Raw genomic sequence first — 22,908 nt, forward strand, 5'->3', positions numbered from 1 at the left:
ATACACAACGTGACCATGGCAGAATAGTATATATAATTCATATTTCCTTCCAGTTCCTTTTTTATTTTATTTCAAGGGACATTGGGAACGTCTGCCAGACCTCTTAAAGGGGACATGCATTTTAAGTAGAGGTGGGCATAGATTAATTTTTTTAATCTAGATTAATCTAGATTAATTTTGGAATTAATCTAGATTAATCTAGATTAAAATGGCTCATTTTAATTCATTCATAATATGTGTGTGCTCCCTAAATAATGACTCAAAGTAAGTCTTTGAGAACGTGTTTCTCAAGCCAGGTGGCGCATCAGACCAGGGGCTCATCTGCTTGAGGAAGCTGTTCTACTATGATAATTGGTGATGAAAATAAATAATGTTCAACAAGATGTTACTTAGTAACGCGTTACCGGCATCGGACCTCTTTTTTCAGTAACGAGTAATCTAACGCGTTACTATCTCCAAACCAGTAATCCGATTAAAGTTACTCATCAAAGTCACTGTGCGTTACTTTTTCTGTCATTTTCCTTAGTGAAACATTTTACATAACTGCACAAATGACTGCGATTGCGATTTTATGTAAATAAATGTGCACGCATGTGTCTCTAAACGCTCCAACTGCTCCAACCGCTCCTCTCGTCTTTTTGGTAGCGCCCCTCTCTGACATGCAGCGTGTGTGTGTGCGCCTGTGTCTGTGTCTGTGTGTGTGTGTGTGTGTGTGTGTGTGTGCAGCAGCAGCATTACGGCCGAACTGTGGCGCAAAACAAAGTTTTCCCCCCGATGAAATATAGCGTCTGCTAAGGGGATATTTAGGATTCGGGTACGGTGACGTTGAAGAGATAGAAGTGTTTAAAACTTGGAAACTTATAGTCACGTGGCGACCGGTGGGCACACACACCCACCCTGCGTTCCAATACCCGATTGTGTCGTGGGCAAGTGATGGAGAGAGAGAGCGGCGGGTGTGTGAGAGAATAAAGGCTCCTCAAGTGTCAACAACGGCCCCCGGCTATTATTATCTCCCCTGAGCCGAACAGGAGGTGGAATAAGAGATTAACGGCGATATTTTTTTTATCGCCGATAAGAGTCTTGCGTTAACTCAGCACGTTAACGCCGATAACGGCCCACCACTAATTTTAAGCCTTACTAGTTGGGAAACTGGGGCATTGAATTGATACAGGTACAATTTAAAAAATAGGGCAATCAAGATAGCAAGACATTGACTTCTAAATTCACAAGTGTGTATTTTAAACACACTATTTTGATTTTTGTGTGTATTAAATGGGATTTAGCTAAGCTACAGTGATGATAAGTGGCCTCAGTTCTTGCTGAGCTGTTGTTGTTGTAGACCGCTTATGGGCAGGGCTGGATGAATTATTCCTCAGCTGGATCCAGACAATTCCTAATCGTGTCAGTGCACCGCAATTTCTGTTTATTTATTTAATTTACTTCACTTTTTGCCAAAGCAGTTAAAAAGGGGTCAACTATGCAATGAAAAGACATCTTTTCACAGCACATTAGGGATGTGTTTCTTTAACACACACATGAGCTGGTAATGGGTGTAAGCATGCGTGTAAACACAGCCTGTTGGGCGAGGTGATATCACTGTGTGAAGTATGTGCGATGAGATGTGTTTTGAGTGCATGTTGCTGAAAGAGATGGTTTGTGTTGAGTCTTTCTTCTTGTTCCTCCTTTAAAACAGTTTTGAGTAGCTGGTGAAATGGTATTACTGTAGGCTCTATACGGCCACAGACACATTATGGTGCGTCTGCGTGATTGTCTGTGTATCACATGGTGAGGCACATGTTCATAAGTCTATTTGCATTCATATGTTGTAGTTTTGCATCTTGTATTAAACCTCACGTTTTAAGTCACCATCTGCGTTCCCATTGCCACATCTATGAAATCAATATAACAACAGCTGACTGGAGCCTTGGTTACGACATTGCTACAGTAGACCTCCTCCCACACACTGCAGCTTCATTTTGCTTTTTCCATTAGCTCATAGTGCACTGCACAGGTTGATAATGTACATCAGAGGGAAATAATCATCCGGCTGATTTTATATATGCAAGGTAAAATGAGTCATACAGTACCTATAAGTGGAACCTATATTTGAAATAGCTACTATATGAAGATGTGCATTAACTTACACAAGTGAAATATCTGACAATAGGTGTAAATAGGTCAATAATTGTTTGGAATATCTGCCAATTTAAGAATATGACATAAGAGCTTACGTTCAGCTCTGAAACCAAGCAGTTACATGCAAAGCGGTGCTTTTTCCAATGCTTAATTATTTCCACTTAAACAATAATTATTACTGTGAAATGAGACATATTTATACATGTTAATATTCAGATATACAGTATATTACATTTTTTTCATATCATTAATATTTCCACATTTCTGCAGCAGAAATTGAAAAAGAATATGTTGGAAAAACACATTTGTGGTGTGCGAAACTAATGAGGCGTCATATCAAAATCATAGATAGTATAATGAATGATCAAAATATGTTTGTCACACCAAAGTGTGTCATTGTTCAAGAGCTACGTCAGAAATGTGAAAGTAATGAAGCCATGTGAAGCATCTCGTTGGGCGGTGGAGTACTTTCATGGTATAAATTACATTTACGAACTTGAGTAAAGCAATGATTACATTACTCATCACAATTTCAAGCAGATAATCAATTGCAGAGTGCACTTTTGAAACATCTCTTCCACCTGAGTGCAAGTGATACAATGAAAAGTAGAATGGAGTTCCGTTCCTGGCCCCCGGTAAAAGTTTTTTGAGTTTTTCAGCCTTTAAATAAAATAAGTTGCACTGCCTGTTTTTTATTTAAAGAGGAACCGGCTCACACTAAACCAGATGACAAGCTGCTGTCTGCTTTTGCACTGTGATGCAAACATGAAAGCAGTGTGGACCGTGACATGTGCTGTTTGACATGCCAGATTTAACTGGCATGGCTAATCTGAGATGATACCGCTCATTTGAACATGTAAAATGTGATCAGATGTAGCAAGAATGTGTTTTATATTACAAGTGTGCAGCTGAATTACAGGTAGAGAAGGATGAATGTATTAATAATGTTTCTGAATGTGGCTAGAGTATTTTCTGTGTATTATTTTTTTATTTTCCAAAGTTCCAATGTACAATCATGGTATTCAACATAAATAACAGTATTATCATCAGTCCTGACAGTGACAGGGTGAACTGTAGCTGGATTGTAGCTCATTATTGTAAATGAAAGGCTTTGATGACTTGTAATCGATAGTAATTGTCGTTTGTCCTTTGTGATGTCCTTTATCACATTACTATGAAGGCATCATTTATGGATCAGATGTTTTCTAATGTTGGTATTGACTATTAGTCAATAGGACATGAGTTATTAGAATACAATATGTGTTGTCACTATGCTTGTGTATATAGTTACCTATATACTTGCACCCAGTCCAATTCAGTCATTTCACCTTTTGCAATCTATTTGTGTCAAGGGCTAATGTCAAAGTTAAATACGTAGATGCGAAATAAAGTCCCCACGTGATGCTCTTTAGTAGTCAGCTATATGCTTGTCAGTTTGCAATTGCACAAAGAATAAGGATTGGCAATCATGTATTTGCTGGAAGGGATCAAAAGCAGGGAACCATAAAATTGGTGTGTCACAATGAATGAAAATTCCCCAGCACTATAAAATAAATAATTCAGAACATGAAAAGCCTCCACAGAAAACCACTAGCCTCATCATTACTTGTGCACAAAACTAACATCTAATGTTGCATTATGTGTCCCACTAAATACTTAAACTATACCAAACTGCCCAAATGACTATGTGGTGAATTGCACTGATATTAATTAGCACTGCCTTAGATCTGTTAACAACTCCACACTGAGGGGCTTCGGCTCTGTGCTGCTTGACTTGTTTTTTTTTCTTTTACCATTATATTTATTCAACAACTGTTTTTCTCGACACCGTTTGAATAATGACATTAACGGGTTTAGACTTATTGCATCACTAAGTGAGCCAAGTGAGCCCAGGGCTATTGTCAGCCCTATCCTAGATGCATGCTTTCACTCTAATTCAAATGTGCACAGTGCTGTATGTCCACACCACACAAAAAAACTAAATAAAAATAGATAGAACTCTTACATCAAGGCAAAAATGTCTTGAATTTTGAGATTGACGTTGTTGCCTCACTGTATGATGCAAAGCGGAAATGTAGGACAGTTCACAGCTGGGAAGAGTGAAGACTGTCTTAAAGTTGTGGTTGACAGTGTGACGTCTCTGCTGACAGTCCCGAAAACAAAGACATAAAGTTTAAAAAATCCTTGGTGCATATTATATGTCCAGCTATTTTCAATGCTATGGGATTGACAGTTCCACAGCGGTAGTTTGCATGACGTTGATGGTTGCGCACTGCATCATTTATTATAGCCTTTCTTTTATACTAATGACCAAAATAGGGCACCAACCCAGCACACAACATAAAATATGTCAGTTTATGTATTAGAATTTAGTGAAGTGAATAAACACTGTAAACAGCACTTGGCAGGTGAGAGCACAGGGTGGTGCGTGGTGGAGTTGCTGTGCAGGCTGCTGTTAGTTTTATTGCATTTCCCAGAGAGAGGAATATGATGTCATCAACATGTGTCTCATTTACAGTTAAGACCCCATTTCCTGGTTTGACAGCTGAGCTAGGGATAAAGAGTTTCTGTTCTCATAATATACTCAAGGAAATGTGTCCTTCCAAGCTCTTGCACTCAACTGGGTGTTTTCTTTTCTCCCTCTCACTCTTGACACTTGAAAAAAAACAAGATATTCCATATATGATTATTCTGAGCGTTTTCCATTCTTTTAAATGTTGTATTTATAAAATGAAGCTGTTCATATAGCAAAAATGAATCTTGACTAGTAGTGAGACATCAAAGGCACATTTTAATATTTAACAGTTTCTCCCATTGTGTCAAAACTTGTCTTACTAGAGTCTTAACAAAACAAATAATTTAACGACAAAATTGAAACATCAAAGAACAGAGGAAACATGATCAACCGTGAGCTGCTGGCTCTAAAACCAAATGCACATTTATACAAGTTTTCATATCAAAATAATAATCAAGATCACTCTTTAGAGAATTGTTAATTGTTTTTACATGAATGCTCATTTTCCATATCTCATTATGCGCCTGTAATGCTGCGAAAATGTGAGATACAGTCATTAATGGTAGAACAATATTTTTGAATCTTTAAAACCCACAAATCATCATGTCTCTCCCAGTAACGAGTAACGTGTACAATGTGAATAAGACTGTTTGCTACATATGCACCACATTTCAAAATTCAACTGTTTTGCAATATGCAGTTTAAAATAAAAAAAATATATAAAAATTATTTTAATAGTAAATAAGGTCAATATCAAGGTGACATAGTTAGGCATACAGTATTTAGTATTTATGTGAAAGAAGTCCCAATTTGAAAATGTTATCAAATTAAAATGAAGGTTTCTTTGGACAGTTGTGCAGAACAAATGGTCTTTTAGTGTGATGCTGTGTTGTATTTACAATGTTCAGTGATGCATGCATTCAGTAAGACGCTGTATGTTATATTGTAGTACAGTGTTAGTATAAATGCAGAAATAAAGCAAGCATGTCAAGTAAAGCATTCTTGTCTTTCAGAAATGCCATCATGTTTGGCATTTATTTTTATTAAACAATAATTTTGTTTTAAATAGTTTAATATCTGCAAACATGAAATAACTTTATGATCATAATCATACCTCAATTTTACCACAAGGCAAGGGATTAAAAACTAAAATCAAAGAAGTCCACGGGCACACATGTACTGTACATTACATTTGTGCCGCAATTTTAAATATACTGTACATTTTTGTTTGACTTTGTTTATCATCAATTCAAATTGTGGATAAGGCCAAGGATACATGGGTCATGAAAACAACCCTCCTTAAACTGTTCATGTTAACTGTTCATGCAGGGAAACATTCAAAACACTGTATCTGCAGAGATTTTCGCCAGTCCTGATATAGAAACATTACAGTATTGCAAACATAGCCAAACATTACAAATACACACAATACAAAACAAATACGTATATTAGTAGTGTCTTTTCTGAGATTCAACAGTATCTCCTGAACGGAGTCTTGCAGTTCCTTTGGGCATGTGGGACACAGAGCACAAGAGTTCAATCACCAGTACAGAAGACTGGTGGGTTTCTCAGTCTTTCTGCTGCATGTTGTTGTGTGTGTAATATGTGTGCGCATGCTTTACCTCATTATAATACATGCAGGTAGGTTGCTTTGGTGTCCATTCCGATTACATTTTTGGCAGTACATCTGTAAAATCCTGTATCCCTACTTGTCGGGTTCTGTATCACCAAGGAACCCTGAGGACTAAGGTAGCGGTTGCCATAGATGCGGGCCTGGGCCATCACTCTCAGCTGTGTCAGGTCTGGGGTCTCCCAGGCAACTGTCGCCTGGGGTGTCGCTATGGTCCGGCAAGGCAGCTCCACGGCGACACCGGGGCGTGTGTAGGTCACAGGGGAGGGGCCTGTTGTGATGCGTGGGGGATACGCAATGACGATGACGGGAACCGTAACAACCGAGACTGAGTCGTAACTGGTTTGTCTGCAGGTGTAGGTGCCGCGGTCAAACACTGAAGCCTTTTGTACTGTTAGTGTTCCATCTTCTTGGATTATGTATCGGCCTGAGTTAGCACCTTCACCCCGAGACAGTACCTGACCACTGGGCATGATCCATGAGAGAGAGCCTTGGGTGTATCCACCATGGGTTTGAGAAGCTGGGCAAGCTAGGCGAAGGGTCTCTCCATTTATGATGCTCACCAAGGGGGCCGATCTGGTGCTCACTGCTGGCCCAGACACAGGGACAGTAGAGCGGAGTGGAGGGCCAACTGGATGAGGGACAGCGGGTAAGGACAGGCCTCTGTGTAAAGGCTTCTGAGTAACTGGGGTTCTTGGACGAAGCATCTCGGTTGACACTGACCATGAGCGAACGGATTGAGCTGAATCCAATGAGGCTCCTGAGCGAGGCAGCTCAAAGGAACCAGCCCTTTCCTGCACAGGTCTTTCCTCGGTAGGTGCCCTGTGAGGGGATCTGACCTGTGGCTCAGAGACCTCCAGCTCAACTTGTATCCTTGTCTGTCCCCTCTCATCCCTCACCACACATACCAAGGTCCCCGCATCACTTGCCCGCACTCCTCGTAGCTCCAAGGAGCCATTCCGGTGCACAGTGAGCCGGCTGCCGTAGTAAGGAGCTGGCAACACACCATTACCAGGCAGAAGCCACGCCAGACGAGGGGGAGGGGAGCCTTGGGAGGGGCACGGCAAAAGAACATTTTGGCCTTTCACTGCTCGCTGCCTCACTGTTGTTACCGCACCCACAACTGTTTGAGTAGAGTTTTTCGTTCCTATATTACTAGCAGCTACAACAGTTCTACTTGGACCACCTCCATTCCTGCTGTTATCATTGGTCATTCCTGTATTGCTACTCCTGCTGAACTCATTTCCACTGAGTGTGCCAGTGCTAGCTCCATTATTAGACACGCCGCTGCTAAAAACTCCAACATTTCCAGATATAACACTTATCCTGGCACTGTCTCTACCGGTGTTAGCGTCAATACTAGCCTTTCCTACAATTACTTCATTATGTTTTGTCCCAGGATTCCTTACTACACTATCTCCTCTATCTGTGCTTTGACTGTTACCCACGCTATTACTACTACTCATGATTCCAGGTCCATTTCTATTTATTCCAATGTCATCTATCTTAATGCCTATATTCCTAGCCACGCTCACCCCAGCACTTAATACACTGCTACCAAGTTGTGTTGTAATTCCACTGACAGGCCTGTTGAATCCATCTTGGCTATCACTTCTTAGGGCAGGATTAAAGTCACTGGTTCCTATGTGAATGCCAGGATTTGGTAAAATGTTTCTTATCCTGCCATTATTATCACCATGGCCAATACTACTGATGTTATTGCTACCAAGCTTGTTTGGGACTCCATTGGTTAATCCATACTGGGTTACCCCAGCATTATTAATACGGTCGCCTAACCTACTGCTATGAACAGTGTCAGGTCCATTGATAGGACTTCCTCCCACATGGCCATTCAGTCCATAGTTAGGAACCTCAACCTCAAGGCTCACTACGATGCTCCTCTCCCCGGCTGAGTTGCTTGCCTGGCAGGAATAGTTTCCTGTGTCAATCTTTTGAGCCTGGCGCACCTCCAGAGTTCCATCCGAAACGACCACAACACGCTCGAGATAAAATCCAGATCCCAAACTTTTTGGGATGACACGGTGTGTTGGGGAATACCATGTCACTGTCGGAGCAGGATCTCCTATGGCCTTGCAGCGTATTTTGGCGGTTGTCCCCTGCCGTACCTTGATGACATGGTAGCTTCTGGCATCAGCGAAGGCAGGTGGAGATGTCATCATAACCTTCACGTTGACCTTAAACGATTGTATTTGAATAAATGAAAGTATTATTTATATAAAACAATTATATATATATATATATAAATGTAGTGCAAATGTAAAATAAATCAATATTTTTTGATATTCTCTTGAAAAAAAAAGTTGCTCTTACCTTCATAGAGTCTTGGCCTCCTTGATTCACAGCGTAACATGTATACTCTCCTTCTTCTCCCATACCAACTTCAGGAACCACTAACGTCCCATTGTCGAACACAGTTAGCCTCCGCATACGCCTTCCAGTGTCTTCTCCCTGCAACACACTGTTCACCATGGTCCCATCTGGTAGGCTCCAACGGACAGCTGGGTCAGGCAGTCCTGATGCCTGGCAGTCCACCTACAAGATACACAATCAGGATCAAAGCTGTTTAAATGCCCTTAAAACCTTAAAAACTCAAAGTAGAAAACACTACTTACCTACCTCAAATTAAGATGCATTCAAAAATACCATTTAAAGCCCAATAATGTTTAAATTAAAGAAAAATTAATGGCAGCAAATTCCCATACAATACAGTGCTCTCTTTCTTCCAATTCACCCGCTTGACATTATTTTCCATTGAGCTATTAAATATTCGTGAAGTACTATCCCCTGAAGGCCTCCGTTGATGATTCATAACAGACTATATCCTGACAGGTCTTTTTTTCTTTTTGAGTTGAATAATAGGTAGCACTTTTTGATCAAAAGACAACCAAAGACACAGCTTGAAGCTGTGGAAAGTGTTGGCACCACACCCAACGATAGAAGACAACTAACACTCACCACTGCCTCAACAGAAAATAAAGCTCTAAAAACTCAACAAGAGAGTGTGGAAGAAAGGCTGTTTTAAGTTTAAGGCAAGGTCCATGGAGAAAAAGGCTGGTGCCTTAAATGCATGTATTGATTGAAAAGACCAATTGGAATCTATTGGCCTAAAATAATTACCAGATATGTGCTGTTATTTGTCTAGGAATAAACATCAGTACTATGCAGAGAATGAATATGTTTCCCTGCTTAGCTCACCTTTAGTGGTTTGCCAAACAATACCATCTGATTGAGTGGCTGCTTGGGCTCGATCTTGGCAGGCTTGGTAGCCACAGAGACACGCATGAGGCGATAATCATCTGCAACCTTGTTGCGTGCAATACAGAGGTAGTCTCCAGCATCTTTCTCTGATACTGCTTGGACTGACAGGGTGCCATTAGGATGCACCTTCAGGCGTCGGTCAAAACTGAAATTAAAATGTAAAAAGGCAGACAACGAAAAAAATTACTAAAAGTAAACATTTAATTGAAATAAATTCAACCAACATAATTCAAAAGATCCCTTATTTTCTCACACAAATTCCCTGTACCTGAAGTGCATGTCCACCAGTTTCCTGTTGGGGGTCCTCCAAATGATGATGGGCGATGGGTTGCCAGTTACAGAACAATGGAGCTTTAAATTCTCCCCGTAATGTACAGTACTGATAGAAGGTGAAGTAGAAATAATATAGGCTTTACTGAAGGGAGAGATGGGCAAGGGATTCAAAACAGCTTCAGCTCGACTTTTGTCAACGGTGGAAGATGTAACTCTTCTGTTGTTAACTATTCCGGCCGAGAGTTTGGTGTTATTGGAGTTGATGTTGGTCAACTGTGGGGGGGTCGCAGTGATTGCCTGTGATTGTGAGTTAGTAGATCTGGGTTGGTGAGGGTAGGAAGATGGGTGAGAAGCGCTGGGGTTGAGCAGCAGGGTCCTGGATCTATCAAAAAGCAATGGAGGAGGGAGTTTAGTGGAGCTTGGTGGATTCGTGGAGTGGCTGTTAGACAAAGTTTTGTCTTTATTGAGTGAAGATGAAAGAGACGGCTTTTCAGAAGCGACTGCTTGTTGATTTCTTTCTCCCCCCTGCCTTCTTTCTCCTTCTGCTCCTCCATCAATTTCTACCCTCACTGTTCTTCTATCGACTCCAACAGCATTACTTGCTGTGCACTCATACTGCCCTGACTCCTTGGGCCCGACTTTTCGAATGTGCAATGTGCCGTTGGGCAAGACAAAAAGGTTGCCATGGAGAAACTGGGATGCGCGGACCAGAGTCCCATCTGGGATTCGCCAGCGCAGAGTCGGTGGTGGAGCGCCCCTGGCAGAGCAGTGAGCGTAAACAGGCCGCCCTGGAGACAAGAGCAGGTGTTCATTTTTGGGTTGTTGTATCACCGGGGGCAACGAAGACACGTGCACACGCACAGAAGCACTGGCAGCACCTGCTGAGTTGGAGGCCACACAGCGATACACCCCCCTGTCACTGGGTAAAGTAACTGAGATATGGAGAGTTCCATTTGTGTCCATTGTGATGCGACTGGTGGAGGGTGGAGTGGAGGTCAGGACAGAACGATCAGGTAGAACCCAAGAGAGCAGAGGGTTGGGAACGCCATCCGCCCGGCACTCCAAGTGCACCTCTCCACCCTGATGAATGGTAGCTTCTCTGTAGCTGGCCAGCTGCATCCGAGGGAGGCGAGTCCAGACTCCCAGGGTGGTTAGCGATCTATCATGTAAAAGCAAAAAACACACATTTGTATTATATAGAAACACATTGACTCATTGTGGGCATTTCATCTATAGTTAAAATGTAACGAAAACACATATTTAGGAAACACCTAAAGGCATACATGCACAATTCAGATAATATGATAGAGACACATTAAATTCATGTTACACACACATATTGGGTGGGTACCATTTTCCATGACATAAGGCTGCTTTACATCAAATATAAAAACTCCATTTGTTTATCAAAAGCAGTGGGTAAACATGTCAACACAACACACATAATACTCATGAATTAAATTGCAGATTGCCTTAAACCCATGTAATTAGTCATTACAATATTGTGTCCCATGGTACTTATGACTGAATGGTACCGCATAAATTGCATTAATATCCATAACTGCTATCAGTAGTCTCACCTGTCACGACCCAGAAAGCTGTGTGCACTGCAGATATATGTGCCCCTGTCCTGCAGCTGCACATTCTGGATAACAAGGGTGCCATTTGGCAAAACCTCAAAACGCTGGGTCTTGGATTGGATTGACATCACAGCTCCTGAGAGAGAGAGAGAGAGAGAGAGAGAGAGAGAGAGAGAGAGAGAGAAAATCAGCCGTGAGGAGACAAGAGTGGGGAAAACAGAGACAAATTGGGAAAGAAAGTTTAAGAGTGAGTAAGAGACAGAGGAAAGGAGGATCGGTGACATGCTGAATGCTACAGTGTGAAGTAAAGTCAGTGATGCAGTGCACAAAATGTTCCATTACTTTCTTGCAATATGCCTTTCCCACATGGCAAGCGAGAGAAATAGCCTATTGTGTGCATGCCAATGCGTAATGCTGGGTGTTAATGGGTTATTTCATCAGAGTAAAATGTGTTATAGTACATGGTAAAACTGAGTTAGATTCAATAAAAAAGCTTTGACGTCAGGATGTAAATACAAATCTTTACTTATTCTGTAGTCCATGGTTTTTGAACATATAAATTACATGTATATCCACATAGATAATTGGCTTCTCGAAGATCTGACAAACGTACGGTGGATAGTTTATTTAAACGTAAATTGAAGATAACACTTAACCCGGTGCATGCTGTATTTAAGTGCATATCGGTTGCATTGTGTGTACCTGTGGCAACCTTGGTCCATGTGATGGAGGGTTTTGGCTCTCCTTGAGCTTCACATGCCAGCTTGGCAGTGCTTTCCGCTGGGAATGACACTGTCCTGACATGTGGATCTGCAATTCTTGGTCTTGATCTCACAATTGGGGCCTATGAAAAAGATTTAGAAAGCAGATTGTAGTGGCAGAATTAATCAATTAATAACATAATTAATAAATGTAGTAATAACAGAGGACATCTGGCCCTTCTAATGAAAGTTCTTTACTTGCAAATCTGCAGTATTGTGTTGTTAGTTTTTTTTTCTTCAACTAAATAGCGTGGGATTGGAGTAATTGCAAGTGAACAACTTCATTGCAGTATGGAGATGGTATTTGAATAATCTAATAGCAAAAAAAAATCTACAGTATCATCACAGCATAATCTAAAGAGCTTTAGAATATGTGGGTGCTCAACAATTTAATGCTAACTAAATTTAAAAACAAAACAAAACCAACTAATAGATTAATCAAAACGTACCCGTGGATGTAAGGATAAAAACACATTGTACAGCAGTACCTAAAGCTTTATTCAAAAAGGTAAGCTTACTTAAATACTGTAGCTGTTCTAACAAATAAATGTTAGCATTGGATTGGGATCACAAATTCAATCTATCATTATTCTGACAGTATATTTGTTATATGTTGTAGTGGGCTCATGGGTTTGGTCTGCAGAGGCATGCCAACAGAACTCAAGAAATTAATATACCATTGATTATTTCGAATGCCTGTGGTTGAGGCTCTCAAAACACATAATGTTGTTGATTAGCAAACACATGTTCTTCATCTCTTCTTTAGATCTGAGCCCAGGAAAACCAATGAAATTTGAGAATTAAACATAAATATCCCCTAGGTTTAATAGCAAGTCATGTGGATACAGATTAGAGTAGTTTCAGATCTATTGTGCATTTCTGCTAAGCTTTTGCCCAAGGGCTTGCACAGAGGTATGTGTGTGTTTGTTTGTCTGTGTGTGTGTTTGTTTGTGTATGTGTGTGTGTGTGTGTTTGTGTGTGTGTGTTTGTGTGTGTGTGTGTGTGTGTGTGTGTGTGTGTGTGTGTGTGTGTGTGTGTGTGTGTGTGTGTGTGTGTGTTTGTGTGTGTGTGTGTGTGTGTGTGTGCACGTGGACGTGCATGCATGTGTGTGTGTGCGTGCGTGCGTGTCAATGTATGTGTTTGTGTTGTAATTTTCTGGGCCAGCACTCACTTAGAAAAAAATGTTAATATGAGTTCCACTTAGCTGACTACATAGAAAAATAGCTTTTTATGTATGAACAGCACACTTCATTTAGGAATGCACTTAAAGAAAATGACTAATGGAATGAATGACTGAAAGCAAGGAGCAGAAAAAAAGGGAAACATTAAATACATTAGCAATTAAATTTGACAAATAAAGGGCAAATTGTAGCCCTTGCTTGGCTCTTACTCTGTTCATAACATATGAGCTTGCATTATGACCTACTTTGGGTAAAAATATCAACAAAATCGCAATAATGTTATTTCAGTCAATTTGCACTCACCGCAGGGGCGGCAGGGAGCGGAGGGGAGGGGGGCCAGTGTGGCCTGCTGCTGTGCGAATCAGGAATAAAATTAGCTCCAGGGTTTTTCCAGTCAGTAGGGGGTCGACTGTGGTTTGGAGCCCCAGAATCAGGCTTCCCTCTGGGGTCAACTTGGCCAATGCTCGGCTTCTCTGTGGACGATGGTGTGGTACTCCTTGTTGTCATCATCGTTGTGGTGGTAGTAGAAGGTGCACTGGGTGTAGCTGCCCTTGTAGTGGTTGGGGAAGTTTCAGCTAAGATGATATTTCTGGTACTAGTAGTAGGAGTAGTAGTTTCAGTAGTTGTTACAATAGTAGTAGAGATGGTTTCAGGAGTCGTGGCAATAGCTTTGAGTGAGATTGTAGTACTCGTAGTGGTACTCGTAGTAGTGGTAAGCCTAGTTGAAGAAGTAGCTGTGGTGGTGGGAGTAGTAGAAGTAAGAATAGGAGTTGTGCTAGTAGTAGTAGAGGTAAGAGTAGTTGAGGTACTGCTGGTAGTGCTAGATGTTGGAGTATAAATGGTAGTTGAAGTAGTCTTGATGGGACTTGTAGTTATAGGCGTAACTGTAGTTGTGGGAAATGTGTCCTCACTAACTGTAGTAGTAGATGCAGTTGTAGTGCTTGAAGCAGTACTAGTCAAATGAGTAGAGAGTGTAGTTGAAGGAGTTGTTGGGATTTCCACAGTAGTAGTGGCAGTTGCAGCTGTACGGGGGACCGTGAAAGAAGCAACTGAGGAGGAAGTGGAGGAGTGTGACACATATGGTACACCAAACAAATTCCTATCCAGCTCTTCACTTTGTTTGCTCAGGGGTCCATCAACATGTTTGCCTGTGGCTGTGTGTGGTTTTGTGTTTGTCTGTGTGCCATGTGTGTGTGCCCCTGTGTGTGTGCCTGGCACATGTGCGGTCTGTGCGGTCGTAGTGTCCGGGTGAGTGGGTGCTACTGTTGCTGTGTTGAAGAGAGTGGACTCTGCAGTGTCTAGGATGTTGGCTGAGTGAGTCATCGTGTCTATATGTGTCTCTTTATGATAGGGGGATAATGAGGTGAGCGAGGAGGGAGAGGGAGTCAATGAAGGGGAGGCAGAGTTTGAAGTAGAGACAGTGTCAGATACAGAGGGAGACTGAGTAGGATTTAGTACCACAATATTCGGTGCAGTCCTAATATGGTCACTCTGTGTCCACAAAATAGCTGGAGATGTGGTCGCTGTCACCAGCAGCAACCTATTAATTTGATTTGTGGTCATGTTGGGTGTTACAGTTATAATCCTTGAACTCGTAGGGTCAGGGAGAGGGCGGGGTGGGGTCAAAGGACGCCCCCTGGGCCTGTTAATGATTCTTCTTCGTTGACCAATCCTCCTGCGAGAGTTCCAAGGACTTTGAGGCCTGGAGTTAGGAACCAAATTAGGTAGGAGTCCCTGCCGGGGCATCGGAGGCCTGGTTGTAGACGGGTGGAGGTTTGCTTCTTGCCCATCTGGTTCTGGGTCAATTTTATTTGTTCCTGAGATTGGCTTGGATGTAACTGGTTCTTTCCATGTCTCCTGGTTTGTCGTGGTCTCTGTCTGTGGACCTGCTTCTTCTGTCTGTATACTTGTCTCTGTCTCTTTCTCTTTATCTGTTTGTGTTTCTGTCAAACTCTCCTTCACTTTATGTGTGTCTGTGTCTGTTTCACTTCCTGTTGTCTCAGTGTGCTTTTGCATTTCTTTGAGAACAGGATGAACTGGCTGTAGACCTTCTTTTACTAGATCAGCTTCATCAACAGATGACCCTTCGGTTTCTTTTTCAACCCCTGCTCCCTCAGTTCTAACTCTCTCTGCATCATCATCTGCATCATCATCTCCCTCATTTCTTTCTGTGTCTATATCTTTCGCTCTTCCCACCGGTTCAGCTATGGGCTTTTCTGTTGCAATTGACTCTGTGTTATTAGTGTGAGCAGTCTTTTGTCGTATCTTAGCCAAGAGGTCTGCCCATTTCTGAGGGTCTAATCTTTGTTTGTTTGTGGTTACTCTATGCCTATTTTCTAAGTGGTTTCTTCTTTGGTCAGTGGATGATACAGGTGCTCCTCCTCTTCTTAGAGGGCGTTCTCTGGTATGCCCACGGCCTCTGGGTTTTCCGATTGGAAAACGTCTATTTGGTGTAGATTCTGGAGGACTTGGATGCTTCCTACTGCCAATAAGATTTCTCTCCTCTTCTTCCTCTTCATCCCCAGAGCCGTCCTCCACTTGATGTAATAATGGAGCTCGTATCTTGGTTGAGCGGCCAGCAGCTGACTGTGGCCCTCTGGGAAATGAAGTCCTAAGTGGAGGGGGAAGTCTTGAGATTAATTCCAGCTGCATAGACAGAGAGTCACTTCCATACTGGTTGACCGCAATACAGCGGTAATGACCAGCATCCCTCTGATTGGGGTTAGGCAGAGAGAGACTCCCATTGGATTGTACAGTGAGCCCATCTGATACAGCTAATCCCTGCCGTACTATCTTTCCATCTGGTAAAACCCAACTCAGGTCAGGCGCTGGTGAACCAGATGCGTTGCATGACAGACTGACGGGCTTCCCAACAGTTCCAGTGACAGGAGGTCCCACTTGCTCTTCTGAAGATGGAACAGAGGATTCCTCCACTGCCAGGCGTAGGGGTAGAACATCTACATCCCTGCCTGCCCGGACTTTGCAGTAGTAGATCCCGGCATCTGAAAGCTTCACCTTTTGTAGAAGTAAGCTAGAGGTTGAGGCTAAGAGCCTACCATCTAGACTGCTGGAAGGGGAGATGAGCTTGGATCCATCAGGGAGAATCCACTGTACTTGGGGGTGTCCAGAACTTAGAATAGGACATAATAGCTCCACTTTATTGCCTGCTACTGCTACCAGTGTGTTGGTGGTATGATTAGTTGAAATCAGCACCCATGGGTGAGAAGCAGGAGACGGTGTTGAGGGTTCAGTAGTAGGGTCAGGATGAGCAGAAACTCTTGTTGAGTATATAAGTTGAATCTTTTGTCCGTTAGACTGCGCTCTGTTTAGCTGAATGCTAATGGATGGCTGTAGCAACCACTGTGGTCTGGCTTTAACGGAAGCTTTGACTCCAGTGTGATAATATCCGTCTGTCTCTGCTGCTTGTCCATAGCGGTAGGCCAATGTCGGCCCTTTACTCAGCATGATCTCCCGCTCCAGGCGAACCGCAGTCTCACTGTAGTAAGCCAGGATCCGCCAAAGTTTCTCATAGCTCTCTCTCTCCACAGGGCATTCCAGGGACAGTGACATAGAAAGAGGGAGAGGAGAAGAGGCAGAGAGGGAGAGATCTGGAGGAGGAGCAATATCCTGAGACTCGGAAGAGTGGGTGATGTTGCAACTCAGATCCACATTATATCCCTGTTGGTCAGACAGACCCAGAGAGGCAGTGCCTAAAGGCTCTCTGAATGATTCAGTTGATTGAATTTCAATAAGTTCTGTCTCCAAAGGCGTGTCTCTTCCTCGGAAGGGGATGACAGGCGAGGTGCATGCTAAGTCAGCCTGATCAAGCAAGCCCTGTCCTTGAAGGGAACTGGGTGATGAACAGATTGGGCACTGAGGGCCGCTGGGACATTTCATTAAGCCTAATTGAAAGAGAGAGAAAATGTTTTCATTCCAACCCATCTCTGGCATATCAACAGTGTATAACATCATAGCAACTATATGAAAATTTAAACTATCCACACATATTAGTGGTGTCATTACTTCTCTTTCTAAGCATTCATTACCCTGTATTTCTCTTTCTGATTAGCTAAGGTTACTTCATGTACTCATAAATCAATTAAACATCCATCACTTCATTATCACACAGCAATCATTAGCCCATATGCAGCCTGCACACATCAATGCTGTCATCATGGATTAGTCATGGCAGGTTAAGCCTGGCATATCAATGAGACACATTTCACGGTCTAGCCTTCTTTCACATCTTAATAACAGCCACAAGACAGACTGAGGGAGAGACAATTGGCGAACACAGAGAGTGTGATGAAAAGCAGGTGGGAAAGGCCAGAAGTATCCAGATTACAAAACCAGATGTATCAGATAGTATTTTTGTCCCATCTTTCTATCATTTGGCTGGGTTTCACATGTATAGTTATTTTTTTCTTTTTGCTTGCTTATAGACTGGAATTAGAAAACAAATTAGTCTTCAGTTTTTTTTTACCATTTTCTATTAAACTTTTCACCTAATTTCCTTATCTTTTTCTTCTCATTTTGTCACTCAACCACACCATATTTTTGCTTCTATGACTGAGTAACTCCGGCCAAAAGGCACAAAGAAAATGATCACCATCAGATGCATGTGCAGGATGAAGACAAAACAACAGGTGAAAACATTACATTTCAGACGTAACAGTCACCTGGATGAGACAGACTCCAAGCGAGACACCAGTTCATCCTGCAGTCACAACTCCACGGATTAGCCTGCAGCACAAGCGTTTCCAGCAGAGGTGCTGTCATCAAGGTCTCTCTGGGCAGAGTGGTGAGACTGTTGTTGGACAGGTCTAGGTTTCTACAGGAGGTAAGAAAAGCAACCTAAGGTGTAATTGTTCCCAATTTGTAACAGTACAGCACAAGATAGGAATTTAAGGGAATAATGAGATAACAATATGTGAACTTAAACATTATTTATACTGTAGATATTCTTACAGGTACCTATTGTATCGAAAGAGTGTATATGTGAGCTATTAAAAAAATAGAACTACTACTGTAAGTATTTTAAGCAGATACCTATTCTTATATTATGGGATACAGGAGCATTACCATCCTTAAAATCTGCTGGGACGGAACATACAATCAATTAACTGCCACAACTTCTTCAAATGTGTGATGGACACTCATGGTTAGTCCAGGTGGATATACTTATGTAAAAACCTGATCTGGATAAAGAAAAATTCTACTTTCAGTTACTGTAAGTATTTTCTACCACTTTTCTGTTAAAAAAAAATAGTTTGCGGCATTTGGATTCATGAAATTTCTCTGCTGTCCTCACTGTCAGATCCATGCACGGGGATATAGATGCTTATATTTAAAGCTTAACTTTCAAAGTGTTGTAAAAGCTGTGTTAAAGCTCACCTGAGTGTCGAGAAGTAATATGTTTGCAGGAGGGACAGTGTGCACAGAGTGTGAGGGTGCAGCTGATGCAGCCTGTTCCCTTGCAGACGAAGCAGCCTGAGGCTAGGCAGCTGGAGCAGGGCCCGTGGGTGGATGTGCTGGAGGAGGTTGTGATCCAAGTACAGACGCAGCAGTGACGTCAGGCCAGAGAAGGTCTGAGATGAAGAGATCTCTCTCAGCTTGTTGTAGCTCAGCTTTAGTATCTGTGGGGGTGGAGTGAAAATGGGGTGAGCGGAACAATTGAAGGATTAAAATAATAATAAAATAATAGACTTTAAGGAAGACAAAGACACCCAGTCAAAATGTTTTTGGATGATAAAAATAACCATTTGACTGAAGTCATTGAGTCAAAAGTGTACAGAAAAAATGTGTTCATTTGTCTACGTAGGTTGTTTTCTTCAAATAAATGAGGCTATCTTCTATTTTGTTGTTTTTCATTTTCAGATTCGGTAAAGGTGTTATAAACGCTTTAAAGTGAACCCCAAGTGACCTTTTTTCAGCCTGTTGCCAGGCAGAATCTTTTAAAGGACACTTAAAGGATTTAGGGGAAAAAAAAGGTTGCAAAATAAAAAGCCATCCTATGTCCATGGACCTATGTTTCCATATTTTCCAATGCTATGAGCACAAGTCTGTCACTGGACACCACATGTGTGTAAATTCAATGTATGACAAATTATGTGAAGGGAATGGAATGAGGGTGGGGAATTGGCTGAAAAAACTCTTTGTAAGCAAAGATTAATCAAATCATTGTGCACATTTTAAAATATATGAGAAAATGCTTCCAGCACCATCTCACAGGTAGAATTTGAGGAAGTTTTCCACAGCACATAACACGACAAATTATGAATGTGCCCAGTTTATTGGGTCAAAGCAAGCACAACTTAAAGGATTTTCTAGCGCTGGGGGTCTTCAACTTTTCAAATAGGAAATTTAGCCCTTTATCCTCTTCAGAAGCCCCTAGGGGATCTATTGCTATTCTAGTCATGTGTGGAGAAGCCACCAACCTTTAAGGAGGCACACCATGAAAAACCAGGTTGCGGGATAGTGTTTTCGTGAGGCGGCTTATGATAAATCTGATCTCCAGGGAGACTACTTAGCTGGAAGAGTTCCAGCTGCTGACAGATCTAGCACGTGAAGATGTCAGCACATGGAAATATGGATCCTATTATTACACAATGGCAAATATATCAGCATCTGCCTGGGAGATGAAGGGAACAATTGCTCGTTGAGTAATATCACTTCCCCACGGACTGCTAACTCTGCCCCTTAGGTTGTTGCTAAAATGTCCAGTGTGTTTCCTGTCACTGAGCTGTGAGAAGAATAATGGCATACAAATGTAGTATTAGTTGTAGAAATTAGAAAAATGTGCTGGGAAATGTGAACAGAATCAAGTCAACTGTCACAAGCCTCTTGCACGCTTGTTTCACAGATCAAATGTAAAAGTTATTATTTTATAAATCCCTTTGTTATTAACAGTATGGGGTAAATATGTATCAGTGTGGTATCCCTCCTATAGGGAACAAAATCATTTGACAAATGCTATATATCTTAATAACAGCTTAAATATGTTCTGTCAAACTATTTAAGTGAATGCATTTCTCATAGTTAGAAGCTATGCAGACTGCAGAATACAAGATCTACATGTGCAGAACGAAGAGCTTCTGAAACGGAGCACAGTTGAAATAGTGAAGGAGCCCCTGTATGGTCTTCCCTGCCTGGGGGTGAAATCATTTAAAGTACATTTTGTTGAGGCTGGCTCCAAGTTGGATTTTCTTTTTTTTTTTTTTTTTTTTTTACAGTTGTGTCTTCCAAATGCCTTTCTTGTCTTAAGAGGCAAAGATTGAAAATGTGAGGAAACACCGGTTTATTGTCTCCATTAAGAGTCATATCATATATTTATAACCCAGCATTGAAAGTTTGGATATTGCCTGTCGATAACTGCCTTAGAGACAGGACTCTATTCCCATATAGAAGAACTGTAAAACAAGAAGCAAAGGCTTCTGTAATATTCTGATCGCTGCCTCAAAATCAAATCAAATAATGTGCAAGCTTGGTTCGAAATGGATTTTTTGGACTTACTACTATATTGAAGCTTTGAATGCTTGTTGTTGTTGTAGTGCTTCTTCTTGTTTACCTGTAGTGATTTCAGATCTCTAAACACGGCATCTGGAAGATGGTGGAGGTCGTTGCTGTGGAGCATGAGAAGCTCCACCTTCGTTAGCCCAGCCAAAGAAGTGTCATGGATCCTGCTGATGCTGTTGAACCTACAACAGCACAGAAACAGCACCATCAACCTGAGACTTCAATAAGTCAACACATAATTATTTCCATGCTAGCTCAATGCTTAACTGTAGTTTGACACCTGATTCCAAAGTATGTGGGTGTGTTTGCAAAGTCAATAGAGGCACTTTAGATTGGAGTCCCATTTGTTCCCATGCTTGCATGCATTCCCCTTACCCTAAATTCATGCGACGTGTGTGCACGGGCAGGCCAGGAGGGATGGTGAGCAAGGAACGAAAGGTACAGTGCACTTCGCTGGCCTGGTAGCAGTTACAGCTTCTGGGACAGGCCTGGCCCAAGGGCGCCACAAGTGTAAGAACCAGGAGAGTCAGCCGTGCCACCGGCACGCACACTCTCCAACACATCTTCACTCCACAGGAGGAGAAGCTAAGCTGTGATTATCACTGCCGAAGAGAAAAAAGGAAGTCAAGACTCGGGGAGAGCAGCTTAGTGCTTCACAGTGCAATGTCTCAAAATCCAGATGGGAGTCTCTCTCTCTCTCTCTCTCTCTCTATTTCTCTATCTCTCTCTCTCTCTCACACACACACACACACACACACACACACACACACACACACACACACACACACACACACAAGTCAAGTAATTTTTATTTACACAGCCCAAAATCACAAATTGGACTCAAGGGGATTTGTAATCTTTACAACACATGACACTCTATCCAAAGACCCACACCAGAGCCATGTAACCACATTACCACATTGCACCTGTCTCAAACAGGACAGGCTAAGGGGCTATCTACCAGTAGGTTAATTGAATGACAGATACAGTATATCACCACATAAATCATATAGAAAAAACCCGCAACGATATAAGAATAAATGGAGAAGCAGAAAAAGACCACACAGAAACTATCCTTCTCTGTCTCTCTTATCTAATCTCGCAGACAAGCGCACAATTTAACTTAAACCATTCAGATTCATCAAACCAACTGTAGAACGATAGCGAAACGTCTTTCAATTTGAAGCAGAAATTAAAGTCAATTAAGCACTCTGGAAAGACGCCTCCCAGATAAATAGAGTATTGTAATGCATATTCATGGTTGATAAGACCATAGCCTACCTTATCCTTTGATCCGGGCGAGTAGGCTAAGTTATTTCAACGAATTTTTCATTTTGACCATCAAATGATAATTGTATCCAACTGCACGGTTCGGAAATTTGATTTGTAGTTAACCAGTTCATTTACCCATAAGCAATGAAATTGTTGACGTGAGAGGGCGATACAAAAAAAAGTTGTCACTCTAGGAATTCCTGGAGAGAGCGAGAAAAAAAGTAAAAAATTGAGTCACAATTTTGTCAACTCCGCACAACAGAAACAGCAACAAAATGTTTTCAGTGGCATCCAATAGGTCTTCTTTTGCATCTCCCGGAAAGAAAAGTAGCGCTAGAAGCGGCGGACGCACTATTTGCAAACGCGTGTCTCGTTGTGAAAGTGCGCCTGTGTGCGTTTTTGCGGATGACAGAGAATGTGTGTTGTGTTTGAGCTCAAGAAAAGGGGACTGTACTGGAGTGAACTTTGAGTGACGCTCAGGCTGAGGGGTTTGTCTGAGGAGGGGCATTTGGGAAATAGAGGTAAAAAAGTTACTGCGCCTGAGGCAGCTCTCCTTAAATGCTTCCACACTGTATGTAGGACACCGAGGTGGAACTCCTCCTGGTGCGCTGAAACTCATGGTATGCCATCTGTCTCAAATGTCGAAAAACTTCCTCTTTTACTTTTCTACTCAAACGTTTTCATTTATTTTGTGAGTAATTTAATGGAACGCTTCCAGCAAGGCCTCACCAAAAACTGAGCTTTCGACTCCCACCCACCCCTGCAG

The 22,908-nt window shown here is 41.9% G+C and overlaps 1 protein-coding gene across 1 annotated transcript; it reads right to left on the reverse strand.

The window, feature by feature from the left end:
- Positions 1 to 4,913: 4,913 nt before the first annotated feature.
- LOC307259022 (matrix-remodeling-associated protein 5-like) lies at positions 4,914 to 22,259 on the reverse strand. Its single transcript, XM_080038737.1, has 12 exons — positions 22,152 to 22,259; positions 21,246 to 21,472; positions 20,923 to 21,052; positions 18,750 to 18,991; positions 18,035 to 18,186; positions 13,659 to 17,257; positions 12,116 to 12,257; positions 11,414 to 11,549; positions 9,829 to 10,992; positions 9,498 to 9,705; positions 8,613 to 8,834; positions 4,914 to 8,476 (listed from the first exon to the last, which is right to left on the reverse strand). Exons 2-12 carry the CDS (start codon positions 21,431 to 21,433, stop codon positions 6,278 to 6,280), a joined length of 8,382 nt encoding a protein of 2,793 aa, XP_079894863.1. The 5' UTR covers positions 21,434 to 21,472; positions 22,152 to 22,259; the 3' UTR covers positions 4,914 to 6,277.
- Positions 22,260 to 22,908: the final 649 nt, after the last annotated feature.

Source organism: Ammodytes marinus, assembly GCF_949987685.1.
Source record: "Ammodytes marinus genome assembly, chromosome: 12".
Classification (NCBI taxonomy): domain Eukaryota; kingdom Metazoa; phylum Chordata; class Actinopteri; order Uranoscopiformes; family Ammodytidae; genus Ammodytes; species Ammodytes marinus.

Coding starts and splice junctions, on each gene's coding strand:
- LOC307259022 (XM_080038737.1), bottom strand. CDS start 21,433: ATGTGTTGGAGAGTGTGCGTGCCGGTGGCACGGCTGACTCTCCTGGTT. Junction 18,187..18,749: donor TATTACTTCTCGACACTCAG/GTGAGCTTTAAC, acceptor TACCTCCTGTAG/AAACCTAGACCTGTCCAACA. Junction 9,706..9,828: donor CTGGTGGACATGCACTTCAG/GTACAGGGAATT, acceptor TTTTAATTTCAG/TTTTGACCGACGCCTGAAGG.